Source organism: Populus euphratica, unplaced genomic scaffold (genome assembly GCF_000495115.2).
Source record: "Populus euphratica unplaced genomic scaffold, PopEup_1.0 scaffold97.1, whole genome shotgun sequence".
NCBI classification, from domain to species: domain Eukaryota; kingdom Viridiplantae; phylum Streptophyta; class Magnoliopsida; order Malpighiales; family Salicaceae; genus Populus; species Populus euphratica.
In genome coordinates, this window is record NW_011499981.1 from 623,509 (window position 1) to 641,116 (window position 17,608).

The 17,608-nt window shown below is 34.5% G+C and overlaps 3 protein-coding genes across 5 annotated transcripts; 1 reads left to right on the forward strand and 2 right to left on the reverse strand.

Moving 5' to 3' along the window:
• Window positions 1–1,987: 1,987 nt before the first annotated feature.
• On the reverse strand, window positions 1,988–5,284 carry LOC105139817 (uncharacterized). Of its 2 annotated transcripts, XM_011046426.1 has the most exons (4): window positions 4,868–5,280; window positions 3,890–4,046; window positions 2,454–2,579; window positions 1,988–2,285 (listed from the first exon to the last, which is right to left on the reverse strand). In XM_011046426.1, the coding sequence occupies exons 1-4, from the start codon at window positions 5,054–5,056 to the stop codon at window positions 2,272–2,274; spliced, it is 486 nt and encodes a 161-aa protein (XP_011044728.1). In that variant the 5' UTR covers window positions 5,057–5,280; the 3' UTR covers window positions 1,988–2,271. The 2 variants fall into 2 exon arrangements, with proteins under 2 accessions (XP_011044728.1, XP_011044729.1); XM_011046427.1 differs by lacking the exon at window positions 1,988–2,285 and having other exon boundaries at window positions 2,495–2,579; window positions 3,838–4,046; window positions 4,868–5,284.
• A 3,160-nt stretch (window positions 5,285–8,444) lies between these two features.
• LOC105139816 (RNA-binding protein 38-like) lies at window positions 8,445–10,526 on the forward strand. Of its 2 annotated transcripts, none has more exons than XM_011046424.1 (6): window positions 8,445–9,194; window positions 9,293–9,404; window positions 9,533–9,656; window positions 9,741–9,774; window positions 9,891–10,110; window positions 10,192–10,526. In XM_011046424.1, exons 1-6 carry the CDS (start codon window positions 8,976–8,978, stop codon window positions 10,236–10,238), a joined length of 756 nt encoding a protein of 251 aa, XP_011044726.1. In that variant the 5' UTR covers window positions 8,445–8,975; the 3' UTR covers window positions 10,239–10,526. The 2 variants fall into 2 exon arrangements, with proteins under 2 accessions (XP_011044726.1, XP_011044727.1); XM_011046425.1 differs by having other exon boundaries at window positions 8,447–9,194; window positions 9,539–9,656.
• A 1,188-nt stretch (window positions 10,527–11,714) lies between these two features.
• LOC105139815 (polyadenylate-binding protein-interacting protein 12-like) lies at window positions 11,715–17,347 on the reverse strand. Its single transcript, XM_011046422.1, has 11 exons — window positions 17,068–17,347; window positions 16,338–16,954; window positions 16,027–16,134; window positions 15,870–15,914; window positions 15,694–15,766; window positions 15,497–15,609; window positions 15,315–15,374; window positions 15,175–15,222; window positions 15,019–15,087; window positions 12,189–12,250; window positions 11,715–12,080 (listed from the first exon to the last, which is right to left on the reverse strand). Exons 2-11 carry the CDS (start codon window positions 16,839–16,841, stop codon window positions 12,023–12,025), a joined length of 1,140 nt encoding a protein of 379 aa, XP_011044724.1. The 5' UTR covers window positions 16,842–16,954; window positions 17,068–17,347; the 3' UTR covers window positions 11,715–12,022.
• Between the last annotated feature and the right edge of the window lie 261 nt (window positions 17,348–17,608).

Consider the following 17,608-nt stretch of genomic DNA (forward strand, 5'->3'; position numbering starts at 1 on the left):
GGGGGGGGGGGGGTGACCACTACAAATAATAATATTCATGAAGTATGCTTGATATTTATGACCCTCTCGGCATAGTGGGTTGGCCATGAAATATCTAGGATATGCTGAACAGTTCGGGGTTCCTCTTTTGTCCCTTACGGTTTTTCTTTGGTAATTGTTACATCATTCTTACGGTTTTGATTATGTAAGGGCTGGAAGATAAAGTTATAAATGGAATGGGGAAGACTATTGTAACATTAAAGAGCTTTAGTGGGTTTAGGTGCCTCATCTTTTTCAGATTCTGCACTTATTACATTCTAAGCATCTAATTAGCGGTCCATGTAGTGTTAGATTTTCTCATAAAGAGAGTAATTAGAGAAAGATTACTCGTCTTTTTCTGCAACTGATCAGTTTGTACAGCAATTGAGCATGTATTAAAAATTACAGACCAAGCATTTTGCTGGTAAAAAGATGCAGTTGGCACATGATGGGTTAGGTTGAGAGGGGACATTAGGGCCTTTAAGATCCGGTAAACTATACACTCTAGACTCCCGTGAATAATTTATATTAGGATCTGGTGAATTAAAATGGTGGTTCTAACAAAAGGTTGGTTGATGATCTTAACTCATTAGGGCATTTAAAAAGTTGTTCAATAAGAATATCTTGACTGCTTGAACTGATATTCTGGCAGGATTTGATGAACAATATTGCAGCAGGCACTTGGTTCTGTTCTTCAGAAAGAAGCTTCCTGCGAGTGACGGTGTGTTTTCACTATTGTATTTGCCAATTTAACATACTCATTCTGAGATATGAATCTCAAATATATTTTCCGATTTAATAAGGCTAGATTTGAGAACACGGTACAACCTTCTAAATATGGTTTCACTTGTAGTGTAACTCACGATTTCCAAACGGATACTAGATCTATAATTGATAGTTTCCGGCATTCAAGAACTATTTTGGAATAGAAAATTTTGAAATGAATGGCAGTGCCCTGCAAAGGTGAGTTTTGCTGAACTAGACTAAAATCAATTAAGAAAAAGGAACACTTCTGTTGAGTCTGGGAAATCAGACTCATCATCCATTTACTGAACTTGTTGCGAGGTGTGACGCAAGAGATGAAGATAGGATTGCAGTGTTTGCAAGTGCAGCAAGTTGTTGTGGCATTGGCTAGTAATTAGCACAGGCACCTACCAGTAATCTACTAGTGGTGAAAGTCTAATTAATGATCATGTAACTTCATAGTTTTCATTTGCTTAAAGTGCTCTTGCTAGGCATTGTTGGAGTCTCCACCAAGAAAAAATGTCCTTGTCTCGTCGTGGAAAATGAATCATAATGACAAAGATTTTCCCAGAATAATCTACAAATTAAGTCCAAATTATTAATTAATTAATTATAATAAGTTAACTGAGGTCGTTGACTCACTAATTAGTCTATTGACTATTCAACAGATCAATACACATCCAACCTAACCTCCATCCGGGCACTGGCTAGCCAACAAAGAACTTACCCTCTCTTAATTATAATTTACAGCCAGGTCTAACAGCATCAAATCTTTTCACATTCTTCTTAAATTATAATTTTGCCAATGGATCAGGTAGAACACGTATGTATGCAGAGACTAAAATAAAGAACACAATTTTCCACTCATACGAGGTTTATTTCTCTCTCGGATGAGACAATAACCATGACAAGAACCTCGTGGTTGAGTTGTTAGCTTTGTAAAAATATATAACAAAGTTCCGCAAGTCCTTTTCAAGTCAAATTTGAATAAGTTAAAACTTGGTTAGGTTAAATTCATTTGCATTCTTAATTACACAATCTTTTTATATGGCCTTCATTTAGAGCCATGTATCCTCTGCAATTGCCCATCACTACCCTGTTGCAAATTCAGTGAATCATGGCTCCCCATGTGTGGATATTTAAAAATATAATAGCAGTTGGTTTTTAAATGTTTTTTTGTTTAAAAATACTTTAAAATGATCCAAAAATATTAAAAACATATATATTTTTAAGCCAAAAAAAAATTGTATTCTTGCAAACATTCGAAGCTCTCTTTTACAGCTTAACAAAATGGACTTCCATAGGGAACAATGCATGAATGTTGAGCGAGGCCGTCTTTGAATTGTCAGACCAATTTAAATAGCATTTTCTGCACTGTTGCATTATGCTAAAAGCATATAGTATAACTGGTAAAATGACCACCGTTAATTACAAAACTTGAGATCAAAGCATCAGACCTGATCCAGACTCCTGTCTGCCACGAGAGAGGAGGTTAAAGGAGGTATAAATTCAAACATGGTACCCTATCGTGTAACCAGTGAACAGTATTAGGTTAAAGAGAACACACTCTTAGGTTCCCAGATCTTTTATTGTCAAGCATGAGCAACTTAATACAGAGCATTTTACAGAACGCTTTCATCTACATAAAGAAAGAACGAGAAAAGAAGGAAAGGAAAAACCAAGTTACCCGCTTGTAGAACGGGATTCTTTACCACCAAGTGTCTGAATTATCGCTTCCAAAAGTTTAATTTCTCTGTCACGCTTAGAAATTTCTTCTTGCTTTGCACGCAACTCTTCCATGTGTAGTTCAAATACCTCTGAAGCAAAGAGAGCAATATTATAAAATTTTGGCAAGGTGGAAATATAAAGTAGTAATTGCCAACAAATTTTGAAAAGGAATGAGGCAATCATCATGACCAGAAATTGGTGAGATTGAAAGATTGTGAGGTTTGCCATTGATTTCACTTATAAACTAATAAAAAGACATACAGATGCTACAACTAACAGTAAAGCACAGGATTATAGTACGTGGGCTTTGCTTAGGCTCTATAAAGGAGGAATTTGATGGAGATATTGTTCAGATTCAGATTTGTTTTGCACAGATTAACCTTCAACATAAATTTATGTAGAGATTACTAGTCAAATTTCAAATACTGTTGTTTCTAACATGAGATTATTTTAATCACAGGTGATGAGGAGGATTAAATGAGATATTAGTGGAAGAATTCGTCAGTTAGTCTTATAGATTGATGGGATATCTTAGAGAGGTTTGGCTTAGTGGACTCAAATCTTTTCCCAGACCAGTTCTACTTATCACCATATTATTTGCCCACCCCTAAACTTCCCTTGTTAGTAAAACCACCTTGCTTTCACTACACTCACACCCTTAATCCCCGACAAAGACCCTATCTGTCATCCGTACCTCTCACATAGAAAACTTTCAAGCCAACAAATAAACTATCCGCTAATAAGCATAGGGTATCCACAATGAAGTACAAAAGAAGACTGTAAATATTGCAATTAGAAAACACAAAACAGATTTGAATTTTTTTTCCCACGACTCCACGAGTGTATTGTGGTAGGCTAGGTTCTGGAAAATTGGCATTTTAGGGTAAACCGAAGAAGAAAAGGTAGCTGGGGTTTGTGAATTGAATCGCAGATGAATGTAAATGACTAGGCCTCACACTAGCACAGCTTCTAGAAATTCCACATAAAGGGGAAAAACTAAGTATCGCCGCTATGGATCTTAAGACTCACGCCTAACATTGACTGCATCGCACATTCACAATAGCATAATTGTTGGTAATTCTCTGAAAATATGGCTTTTGTCCTTATCCAAAGATGTCATAGGTATGCAAAGTTTATAGCACTCATAATCTAATAAAGGTTTAAATTACTGTATAAGAAAACACCACCATTTCTATGTAAAATAGCAAAAACTAACCAAACAAAAAAATTTGAAGACTGCTGAACTTTATATTAGAAATCTAGACCTACAAAATCGCCAGAAATCTAAAATTTACAGAGATGCGAGCTCATATATTCACATTGAAATGGGAATGAAGCTAACTTTACCTGATTTTTATTTCACAAATATATAGTTGAAAAGAAGAAACAGTAGGCATACTTGTGGTGCTCTCGAGTTCTCTTGTGATCTCTTGTGCACGTAATTCAGCATCCTTTTGTGCTGCCTCTGCCTGACGCTTTTCTGCACGAGCATGAGCAGCAGCTGAGATGGCAGCATCAAGTTCTCTTTCCAAAGTCTCTACCCGTTGTTCAAGAACCTACACACAAAAGACAACCTGCATATGATTTTTTATGCTGCCTTGATGGTGCATTCAGAAATTAAGGAAAGTAATCGAAAACATAAGAAAACCTACCAAAGACAGTATCAAACAGCATTCTGCAAACTTAGTCGTAATCAACTCAAATTGTAAAATTACCCAGTCACGTTAAAATCTAGATGCATGTTGGTTGTGCATACGGAGTACGTATCCAAACTAGCAAACCAGCATCACTTTTCTTGAAATCCCAATCACAAGACTAATGGCTTTATGAAGGCATAATCTAAAAGGATGCAATCCCATGATGCAAGAGCTACAATGTATTAGCAAAAGTTTTCCCTTAGCATACAACTTCATTTGTTAAATATCTAAAACAGTTGCCTTCTTTTGGTGTCCAAGGAAATTTGGATTTTAAATTAATGATCTTTTTTGGTTTTCTCCAAATGGTCAAAGTGCCTCAGTGAACGAACTAGCAAGAGCATTTCAAAAATTTAACTTAAATTGCCAACATTGTGCAAGTTTTCTCTAATCATCACTCTAGCATAACTCGTCCAATCCATGGCTAATAAATCATTACTCTACCATTCAAGAACCAACTAATCCATTCACTCTACTCATACATTCATAGTCAAATAAACCAAGCATTAATTACATAAGAACTCCTACAAAATGCTAACGAAACACTACCTTTACAAACCCAGATTGTGAAATTGGTCGATGATCATATCAAACGGAAGAAACCAACGTCAAGAATCATAATTTAACAGCAATCCTATCAAGATTGCATGAAAAAAGAAAATCCAGGATCAAGAATTCAGTACCTTGATAGAGCGGGCTTGTTCAGAAGTGAGGGAGGCTTTTGAGAAGGTTTCTTCATTAACAAAGACAGCTTTTTTAAGGAGTAACTTTTGAAGGGACTCTAGATTCGATGTCATCTCTGTTAGATTAGCTATAGCTCCTTTCCATCTCTCCTCACTGCCTCCTTTGCTGCCTTTTTCTTTCTCCTCCATTTTTGTCTTCGCTAAAACCTCTGCAAACGCTATCACCAGAGAGAGAGAGAGAGGATCTATGTTTTTTTCCTTAAACGTTAGTTCTCTCGTCTTCGTCTACATAAAAGAGTCCAGCTTTCCAACATGTGTACTTGGGCTATGTCCAAGATTGAATTTGAATCCAAGGCAATTTGATTCCATCCGATCGAAAACTTACCTGCCCTGCTTAAAAACCAATTATTATCCGACCTGGTAAAACTGGGTGTTTCTTGTGCATAGGATTCACTTAATTTTTTTAAAAAAAAAAATATTTATTTATATAGGTTTTTATAGTTAAAAAAATTTCTAGCAAAAATCAAAAAGTTTATATATATATATATATATAGAGAGAGAGAGAGAGATAGTAACTAAAAATAAAATTAAAAAAATTAAAAGATAGGTATAAAATAAGATATTTAATATTGCAAAATAGAATATTTACCTGGTTATGTTTACTAAATTTATTTATTAAAATAATATTTTATTCAATCAAACGATAATATAAATAGAAATACATCAAATTAATTGAATAAAATAAAAAAAATAAAAATATTATGCAAAATTGTGCATGTTATAAATATTATCTAAAAATAATTATATTTTAATAGAGGCTCTCTAAAATCTAAACAAAATAAAAACACGTATAAATTTAGATATAAAGAAAATAATTCTAAAAAAACATTAATTTTAATAAAATTAAAAGGGGAAAAGAAAAGGTTACCTCACATGTCAGGCTAATCCACCTAGTCCATTTTATTAGAGGCACATGATTGGGTTGTTTTTTTTATTTTTACAACTATAGCAAGTAACATGTTATCTGGCTCAAATTTGTTTGAAAAAAAAATTCAAATGACATTTCATCTATATTGCTTAATTTTCATTTATTATGGTTCTTGAAAAAATAAGGTTGATGGTTTTTTCAATCCAAAAACTAAACTTTTAACTTATTTTTTATTTAAAAGACCTATAAAACATCTTAGATAACTTGATAAATTCATTTGTAATCTTAAAAAACAAAACAAAAAAAAGTCTCAAAGTCTAAAATAAAAAAATCTTATCTAGATCACATTTCTTAACAATTTTAAGGTAAGAAAAACTAATATGAACTTTCCTCATTAAAATAAACAATTTAACATTAATTTTAATTATTATTGTGACGGGAATTGATGCCAACAAAAATTTTCTCTCTCTAAAACTAGATTTTAGTGCCTTTCTCTTACCTCTCTCCCATCGGGGGCTAAAACATACAAAAAATAATTTTTATAATTAAAATTGATTTTTCTCTTTAAATTTAAATTTAGAAACTAAAAAATCTAATATCTATAATTTGTAGGGACTAAAATGTTTTTTACTTTAATCTTTCATCTTGTAATTTCATCCTTTCTCAACAATTTGGTTTATAATTTGATCTAATAAAAATTTAAAAATATATATATAAAAAAAACCTTATTATAATTTAAAAATTATATTAAATTAACTTAGATTAATATATGAAACCATAACTTAGATTTTAGACATCATGCATCACCCATATCATATTGTAATTAATGCCATGCCACTAATTGCAGTTCACCTCACCCTTATCTTTAGGGTTTCCTTTTTGGATTGTCGTGTATACTTGGATGGATCAAATGTTTAAGATTGCCCATTCACTCTTTTTATAATTTACTCCCTTTTTTTTCTATTTTTTGTCTATCTTAAGCAGAATCTATGATTAATTACTTATGGTAAAACTGTTTTCAAATTGCTCAATGATTTCCAACATATGCTGCTCTCATCTGAGCTATGATTAATTTCCACAGAGCACATGATGTTATGTAGGTGCAAATATACGAAGGTTTCCAAAATATGTGTTGTATCAATATTGTTTAGAATAAAAAAGATATCTAAATTATATAATACTTTTTTATATTATTATTAAATTTGATATAATAGTTCAAACTTGAAAATTCTCAACTTGATTTTTTACCTAGCTTAAGTCTTAAATTAAATTATATGGGGTTCTTGAAATAACCCTGTAAATTAAAAAATTAAAAAAAATTGCAAAAGTAAAAAAAAAGTTAAATTAACTATTTATAATTAACTTACCAAAACTTATGATCTAGATTATATATAAATTACACTAATTCAAATCAAATTTTTTAGCTTGTTACATGATAAAATGATATAAAAATAAATTTATTATAAACTCAATACCAATTAATAAGATTAAATAGAAATCATAAAAGATGATACTGAAATAAAAAATTAAAAGAGACACCAATTAATAAGATTAAATAGAAATCATCTTTATACTGAAATAAAAAATTAAAAGAGACCAAAAAACTTAAAGGGTCTATTGATACAACAAGGCTTGGGCGCATGGTTATGGGTTAATTTATTTTTTTTTCTTTTCATTAACATCTTTATTTTTTTTAAAAATAATTATACAGAGGAAAGGTGGTTTATTGCCGCATTAAACATAATATCTTCCTGCTTGACAGGGGATAAATTTATTAACAAATACTTAAAAACGCTATGTAATTGTTTTGTTAATTTAAAGTTAAAAGTATGTAATCATTTCTTAAAAATGTAATAATTAGGAAGTAAACAGTGTGTTCATATCCTGCCTAATTAACACCATAATAACAGTTCGAAATAATAATAATAAAAAAATAAAAATAAATTGAAATTTCCAATTACAGAAGCTAACAACATGGATAGGCTTGGCTCATACATCAAATACAAATCAGAGCCACGTTCTCTCTCAATACAAAATGAAGCCAAATCTGGAACTTTCCCGTTGGAATAATTATCTTTAATTTATCTTATTGTACTTTTTCTAGTTGTAATCACTAGCAAGATCATCTCATTTAGTTTTAAAAAAGTGTCTAATTTTAAGTGTGTGTGTATTAGCGTTTAGTTTTTTTTTTTATTTTGAAAATACAAAAATTTATTTTAAATTGTTATTTTAATTATTTTTTATCTTTATTTTTTTTATTCTAAAACAATAATATTGAATGCATGAAGGCAGGTGCTCGGTTCGGAATGTATTTAATTGTTACATATAAATGGAATACGTACTTTCTTTGTGAATAATATTAATATCTCTCAAACCAGGTAATATTTCTTCATGTTTCCATTCTTGAAGATTTAAAATTTAATTTGTTTGCCTTTGCAGTGAGTCAATTAAAAAAAAAATTATTTAAAAATTATTTTAATGTTCTAATATTAAAAATAATTTTTTAAAAAAATATTTTTTTAGTATATTTTTAAATTAAAAATACTTTCAAAAATAATTATTACAGTACTCAACAGTACCTTGATAAAGAAGAAAAAGGGTCGAGGAGGAAGAGGGCGAGAGCAAGTTAGATAGACTAGGGCGCGTTACCCTCTGGACCCATTACAGGATGTTCCAAAGAAAGAAAGACAACAAAAGATTTATGTTTTTTATTTCTTTGGAAATTTCCTAAACATCTGCTCTTCATTCTTTTTGTTGTTTCTTAATTCTTCTTCTTCTTCTTCTTCCATCTTTCCATCCTTCCATGGTAGTTTGCTTAAGCAAAAAAGAAAAAAAATCATACATGTGGTTAGGGTTTTCTCATGTTTTTCTTTTTCTACTTTTAACTGTCTAGCAGTAAACAATTTTCTTGTTAAGAGTATCTTTGTTGGGGAATCCAAGAGAACTCGACAGACTAATTCTTGTACTTTTCCTTTCTAGAAACAGGAGTCAGAAAAGGCAGTTTACTGATTAAAGTAGTCTTTGTTGTTGATTTTGATTGATCAAACGGCTCTTTCTCACCTTCTGAATCTTTCTCACTATATTTTGGTATCTGGGCTAGAATCATCTAGCTAGTTCTTTGGTTTGTTCTCGTGGAAGCTTGAGGCTGTTTGGATTTAGTGTATCTATATCTGTATCGGGATGTCTCAAGAGATCATGGAAAGTAGGATGGTGATCAATGAAACTAGTAGTGCCTCAGAATCCACTCATGACACAACTTACACCAAGATTTTTGTTGGAGGATTGCCCTGGGAGACCAGAAAAGATTCCTTGCAGCGTTATTTTGAGCAGTTTGGAGAGATTATAGAAGCAGTTGTCATCGTTGATAGGAGCACAGGAAGATCTAAAGGATATGGCTTTGTAAGCTAGCCCTGCTGTTTTTAGCTATAAGACTTTTATAGATTTGGCATGATCATGTATGTAATCAATTGTAGTTTTGTCATGCATGTGTTTCTTAGGTAAATTTTAAGGATCCTGATTCAGCAACAAGTGCTTGTCAAGATCCATATCCTCTTATTGATGGAAGGAGAGCCAACTGTAATCTTGCAGCCTTTGGTGCTAAAAAGAAAGGTCCAACTGAGCCTGGTCCTTGATTGATGCTTGCCTCCAGTAGAAGTTCATAACTTTGGTTTATATTCTTATTCTATGTTGATAATTCTAACTATGTTCCTGTTTTTGTTCCTACTTTTTCCTTGAAGCTGCAGGAATTGATAGACTTGGACCTGCAGCACCAAGATTCATGGCACCATTAAACATTCATGGCCCTTCTGCATACTTCAATCAACAAATGCCTCAATATGCGTCTCCTTATTCAGTTTATGGGTAAGGAACTTATCTTATTGGAAAAGAATTGTCTGACTATTGGTACTTCATTGTCTTCTGATCTTATTGCCTTCCTAATTTCAGGTATCCTATCAACCCACAGGACACTTCTGCAATGGTTGGTTTTTTTTTTTTTTAAATAGCTCACTGATAAATGCTTGCATGCATGGACATAGGGCATCTTCACAATATAGAAGTTCTGATAGCTCAACAAGTTTCTTAACTGTCTTGCAGAATAATTTTTACAATGCATATGGAGGGAAACAGTTTCCATTCTATTACCCCGCCGCGGCATCAGGGTCCCCTGGAGTCTACCTGAATTATTACCCATTCTATGCTCAACATGGACAGAACAGCCCAAGTTACTACCCCAGAGTGATACAGAACTCTCAGCAATACAATGCTTTTGGGACCTTATCGAATCCTACTTCAGCCTCCTCACTACCAAATACCAGTTTAGTGTCTTGAGCAATCTTGTTTGTGTTGATGTTTCATGAATACGACACTAACATATGACAACATGCTATGTATGCAGAAGCAACAGAAGCAAGACCTGCCGCGATAGCAGAACAACAGCAATGAGAGTACCAACAACTTTATCTGAATAGAAGTCATGGGCTTATTTCTTATAGTAAAATTAGTTCACACCATTTCAGAGTCAACAGGATGTAACAGAAATAGATTCCATAGAAGAAACTTCTGCAGGTTCTGTATAGTTTCCTCCTTGAAGACACACACACACACACCATTCATACATTTTATCTGTCATTGATGGTTTATCATAGTAGTATCTTCCCCTTCTGCTTTAAATTTGTTCTTTCTGAGATGCAATATGCCATGAAAGTTTATATTCCATCGTATTTGCGACCATGAAGCTTATAGCAAAGTAATTTTTCATCATTTGGTTGAGATCAAAAGAAAAGATTGGATAGCTTGGCCATTAACTCTATGTGGATTTCTGATTCAACCATGGTTTCCAGCTTTCCATAATCAGTGTCCTATGTTTCAAACACAACAATGCTTTCAGCTCTTTGCTTGAGATAATTGTAGGCAGCCCTCCCAGGCAAATGCTGCTAGTTTTCACAGCCTAGTGTTGTCGGGCTTTTGCTTGCCCTGTCGGGCTTTTGCTTGCCCTGTATACTCGGGCTTTCAATTCTTTCCCCAAGTTAAAACTTAGGAAACATGAGTGAACTCCAGGCCGAGCAGAACTCTCCCAGATATTGAAATCGTGACAAAGATTTAAGCTAAAGGCACACCATCATTCCCATCAAGCAGAAATGGGAAATCTATCTGCTAAAAAATATAATACATGTAGTATATTTACATGATAAATCAGTTTTTTACTTGCAATGGTACTCAACTGGATTCAAAGTGAATCAAGATGGCAAGCTCAAATTGTGGGTTCTCCCTTGTTCGACTTTTATTTTCAGCTGATATTATCAAACTTACATTAAATTAAGTTACTTTCCCAAACAACAATCTTGCGCATAATTAATTTTTTTATTTATTTTTTTATAATGTTAATGTATTAATATCAAAATATTAAAAAAAAATATTATTTTAATATATTTTTTAGCGCCCTTTTAAACACAGCACATGTAATCTAGCGATGGCCCAAACTTTCGATTTTCTGGTAGAAGAAAATTTGTGTTTTGTTGTCAAACCAAGCTTTGGTTTGACAATTTCAAAACTCGGGTGGCTGCAAAGTTATTTAAAAGGAATAAACAAGTAGTATGACAGACATCACGTGAGCTAAAAAGAATTCTATAAGATATACATTATGTACCGGACCCTTCAGTGGCTGCAAGAGACCATCTCTAGCGCTGTCTTCGATGATGAGTGGAATACTAATATATTTTGTTCAACTTGACACTATCCTCAAGAAAAAACTGGAAAGGCCACTGAACACAATTTAAAACTTCCACAAGAGTCCATGAACAAAGGAAAGCTTCAACAAGGTTAAGGTCTTTTCTTTTTCTTGAATTCAAAAATTGATGCCAAACACTTCCAACACTCAAGCCCTAGCCAAGAAAGGAAAACCAAAGCCAAAACTAGTAAGAGGTGAAAACTTGAAAAGGAGTCAATCTCAATTGTCATGAAATATCCCAACAGTATTGAGTTCTCAAGAAATTCATCATGACATGCAACATATATAAAGCCATTCATATCCTTGAAATCCCATCCAACTCTATAGTCTGACAGACAAAATAAACGACCCCCCTGTAGGTAACAAAGATACCGGGCTAACATGCTAGGATATAGATATAAACGCCACAAGTACCTTCAAAAGATTTCAGTATCTATATATGTATTAATATAAATATATCTCTCAGCAGTTGATCGGTCCAGGAAGCATTAGGCATGATTCAGTTGAAAGGTGGGCGAGGGATGCGAGGGCGAACAGGTGTTTTTGATGGGCTCACCCTGCATATATAAAACAAAAGATCCTTAAAAACACAAAAAGATCAATTTGTGAGGAGGAAAAAGAGAAACTGAATGACCAGCAAAAACAATGATAATCTGCCAAGCTACCTTATTGGCAGTGATCCCAGAACCGCACCACTGCAGTTCAGTGCTGCAATTGCACCCTCAGCCTGCAAGGATTGGAGGAACAGCATTATAGACATTCTCATCACGTATTACCATATTACACTCACAAGTCCACAAAACCAGGCCCAAACATGGAATACTCCAGCATGTTGCAGCTTAACTAACCAACAGAAATTGCAAATACAGAATAAAAATTAACAATAAAAATAAGAAAATAAAGACCATTTGAACTTCAAAAGATGTAAGGACGAGATCCTGAATGGTCAAGCCTAAACAGTTTCCAAATAGTCATGCCTAAACAGTTTCCAAAATGTTGAGCCTAAAATGTTTGGACCTAACTTCTATACTGTTATGGTGAAGAAGTGGTCGAGAATATTAAGCTGAGGCTATGACTTCATGTAATGTTTTCGTTCTCTAAGAAAATAAAGACCAACACTATGGCAGCAAGTAGTGTCATTGATATCCATATGAAATGTCCAACAATATTTGCGTTCTCTTAGAAATCACTCCAAGTTTTTAAACCCTGTGGCTGTAACTGAATCGTCAGAAAATGTAGATGGTGCTTTGCACACAAATACAAAAGCCAACATGTTGTCATGGGGTTTATACAAATGAGTTTGACAACTTCAACACCTTTGCACCAGTGGCAAAAAGAATGAACTCAGCCACTAGGGACAATGAGGATGTCACTTCTGTTTTCAACTCTCCATATCCAAGAAAAGGCTTAAGCTTTTGTGGGGTGGTGGAATTACCAAGCTAGGAGAGTGGTGTTATCAGCACCTGCATATCCCTGCATCAAACAAGCACAATAAAGGCAAAGCAATCCACCATCTTGAGTATCCAAGGGGATTGGCTGTCTTGGCACACCACACAGGGCCTGACATGATATATCCTCTGAGCACTTGGAAGTACCCTAGTCATCCCAGAAAGGGAGCATTGGAATGCTTACAAGAAAGTTTTAAAATATCTTAAAGGTAGGATTCTATAGAGCAGTCCTTGATGGAGTACAGAGGATCACTATTTTTAGATCCATCTAATACTCTTTACAATTGACAGTGTGAAATCAAAATCTTTTAATGTGTACATGACCAGGTTTTGGGTCGGGGAAGATCGCTCCTAATGGACTTGCTGATCAAAGGGTGGCAATGGGAGTGCTTCCCCAAGGTAGACATGGGCCTGATCCTTGGAGCACCCAAAGGCCAGAATCATGCATATGGCTCAGGCATGCCAAGCTTCTCTATCATTTTTTAATAAAAAAGTTTAGAAACTAAATGTTATGGATAACGATTTAGTTATCGAAGCTTACAAACTATTGAATGAGAATGGGCTAAGTCTGAAATCAGGCAGTGGTCTAATTCTAAAGGTGTAAAGACAAACGAAGAATTGCAGGACAACACGAGAGGCAAAATAAAACAAAATAGATTAAAGGAGCTTGGAAAAGTGAGTAATAGTGTGCAAACCAAGACAAACTAAGCATTCCAAATAAAGTAGCAGATTAGCAATGCCCGGTAAGCAAATTTTTTCCTAAAATTAAGAGCTCTAATTTTACTATCCGAGTCAATCACAAGCAAGTGCATGCTCAGAGGGAGGGTTCTCCTAAAGTCAAAATGGGAAGGCATTTCCCAGTGTTGTAGAATTGACACCTCCACATAGATCCACTACAAGACCGACAATGGGGAAACAGATCCAACATGGTGATATAAGACAGGTTTCACAACCAAAGAAAGCAGGAGAAACAGATCAAATAATGGTGATATGATGCAAAGACCATGCTTCACACCCAAAGAAAGCAGTGCGAAGGGCTTGCGACTCCACAACCCTTAAAATTTCCAACCCTGACTCTTTAGTGCCCATCTTACATATAGAATAACATAAAAGAAAAGGAAGAGGGACAACCAAAAAGGGAGGAGGTAAAGACTGAATGGACTAATAAATCATGGTTGAATTTACAAGTGACTCATGATTCAACAAAAGGGAAGCCATGACATTTCCTACCACGGTAACCCCAAACCTTTTAATTACATCAGGCCCAGCATAAACAACCAGAACACCAACAACTACTACAATAGAAATCTAATCAAAATTCTCAAATCCATTCAACTAAATTGCATTTTCCACAATCGATTTATGAATGGACTCATTTAATGCCACAACCAATGTCTAATGCTATTATATGATTTTGTTCAATTAAAGAATCCTCAGCGAGCCACAAAATTTAGTTACTGATCTTCAGTAGCTAAGGTTAAACTAAAGTTCTCCAAAAAGCCAAATAATTCTAACATCAAAGGTGGCGCTTCTTGCAACCCTTATCAGTGCCAATTCCAACACATCATCATATCTCAATTAAAGCTTTATATGCGGTTCATATGCAACCTCTAAATATATGTTCCATCAGCATTTCTTAGCATTCTCACATAATATACCAGATTGCAACTTCTGAACATTTCTGAAAAGAGAGCCCTTATTAAACAATAGAAAGTTTGATCCAGTTTTACATGTTATAAAAATGCACAAATACTTGTAAGCAGAAAGGAGTTTGTTTTGACAAGACAAAAGAATGAAACAAGATGCTTTTTGAAACAATGGTTCCAGGAAAATCAGGCGCATGGGCCCAGCAGTTGAAGGAAAGCAAATGGCTAAGAATACAGAGAAATTGAGGCCACATGAGATTCCAGGAATAACTCTACATTATGAATGGTTCTAAATTAGTAAAAGTTCACAAGATGCATCAGACATGACATATATATTAAACCAGTTATATATGGATGCTAAAAAGTCAGCACACAAAGATCAAGAGTACATAGGTAATTACCACTGCAAACTCAACGAAAGCAATGCGGGTTGAATGATGATAATCTCCAAGGAGCCTCAAGCGATGAACCTATACAAAACAAGATGTAAAATAAGGTGTAGCCTGCAATCCAAGACAAGCAATGTTTGCATGTTTGTTATATAAGCCACTACAGACCTCTCCGCAAAAGGATTCAAAGAAGAGCTTGACATCTGCCTGGGTGATCTACATTAATTGAAATCAAAGAAATCAGGAAAAATGTTCCAGATATCACTCTTAAAAACATTAGCAGATATCATGTAACTTCCAAATATTACCTTTTTGTCAATATTTGTACAATAAATAGTCCTTGCACATATCTCACGCTCGTCCTCAGACTAAGGATCATGATTATGTGATAAAGTTAGGTAACAAAACAGAAATTTAAGACAAGCACCATTCTGTTGATATGGTTTCTAAAGTAGATGATGAGGTATCATTTATTGCACAAAGTCCTCACCCTTGGCAAAAATGTTGGGTTAACAGGTGCAATAGCAGTTTTCGAAGGCAGCACTCTTAGTGGGTAATATCCAAGAACTGTCCCTGACAAACTTAATGCAGTCCTTGCATCCTCTGCATGCACATTTGATTGCTAAATCAACATGGCTAAACTCATCCATTGAGAAAAATAAGAAGTATGAGCTGTTTTGAAATTACCTTCATCAGTAAACTCAACAAAGGCAAAACGAAGAACAGAGTTAGGGTCACCACATATACGACAGTCAACAACCTTTGTCCCCAAAAAAACAAGAGGAAATCAATCAGAAACATAATCCACCTCAGCAATTAGCAAAATGAAAATCTCACGTATGGGAGAAAACAAGGCCAGTTACCTGTCCACAGTGAATAAAGAGCCCTGCAAGCTGCTCTTCAGTAACCTGTATTCAATCACATGGAAACAATGATCCCAAAATCAGTTTACAAACAACCATGAAACATGAAAAAACCTAACAAAAAGAGAGAATACAAGAGACAAATGCAGCTGCTTACCTGTTGATCAATGTCAGAAACATATACAGTCTTCCTGATGATCTCCTCTTGCTGAGCCATACTTGTCCTGCTGTTCATCCTTCGCCTCCCTTGATTAAAGTTTTTCTTCTGTAACAAAAAAAAATACCAGAAATAAGTAAAAACTAAAAGACCACTCCATGACCACATAACAATAAGAAACAGTATTAGTAGTCAGTTTATTCCATTTCAGCAGCAACCACAAGACAGCAACAATCCAGACAACAAAATAAGCATCATTTTATCAGCAACTACATGACAACTACAAGTAAAAAGAGGAAAACAAAACATACCCTTCTATTAGTAGGTCCATTGGCATTCCCGTTAATGGTATGCACTACAAAATTGTTAGCATTAATGCCAAACCCGTTACCAAAGTATCCATGATGATTAGCGAGTGAAGGAGGCACAAACTCTTCAGCCATAGGATTCAGCTTTGACAGCATCTCCACCAAATCATTCATATCATTCACCTCATTAGATTTAGACTTTTGATGACGAATCTGATCATCCCCATAGCCACCAGACTGATTCATATCAAACCCATTTTGCATCTGGGCCCCATTAGTCTTTCCATTGCTTAAAACCCCAGTCTCACCAGACCTGCCGTTAACACTCTGATGATCATTGTTCTGGCTTTGAAAGTTTGAGTCTTTACTATTACTGAAACCCACTGATTCGTTTCTGGGTTTTGATGATGTTCTCTCAAGATCATTGGTCTCTGACGACACTACAGTGTTGTCAAAGTTTTGACCAGCGGTTCCATTCCTGACCCCAGCATTCTCAGCAACAGCCATGATCAAGCAATCAAACAAACAAACACCAGAACCCTCTTTCTCTCTCTCTCTCTCTCTCTCTCTCTCTCTGTATCCGAAACACAAAAAAGATCCCTCTTTTTCTTCAGATTTCTCTGTAAAGTTCACGACTTTTTATCAGAAACCAATCAAGTCCCAATTTTTATCACATAAATGAAAATTTTAAGATAAACCCAGATTAAAAATAAATAAATAATAAAAAACATACCTGCTTGGTTTCCCTTATCTAAACCATTTCCATTTGATGCTAAAGAGGGAACCCAGTTGAGAATTATATGTACAGGAATGAGAAAACAAGACGAAACCCAGTAAAGATGTGTAAAACAGAGAGCACCTTTTACTTTATTAGATTACTATTTTGATGCATTAATTTTAGTGTTGATGATTCTCTTTGTAGATATAGCTGTAGAGAGAGAAAGAAGAAATAGATAGAGAGAGAAGAGGGGCGTTCTTTGGATCGTCCGTTTATGCCTTCTTGGACCTTCTTTATGTACCCTTGTTTCTTTTTTCGCTAAAGATAATTACGACATGCTTAGCATTTTCCAACTTTACTACAACATAAAAAGATGACAATGGTGTCCCAGGATAATGATGACCAAACCCATGCTTTGTTCTTTTTAGGTTCCAATAACACCAATGTCTGGATGGGTTGGATGTGTCATGGATGATGTCCAGAAAGGTTTTTCTGATTTTAATAGTTGTCTTTTCATCCAATTGATCAACTTGGATTAATATAAAATCTAGATTGA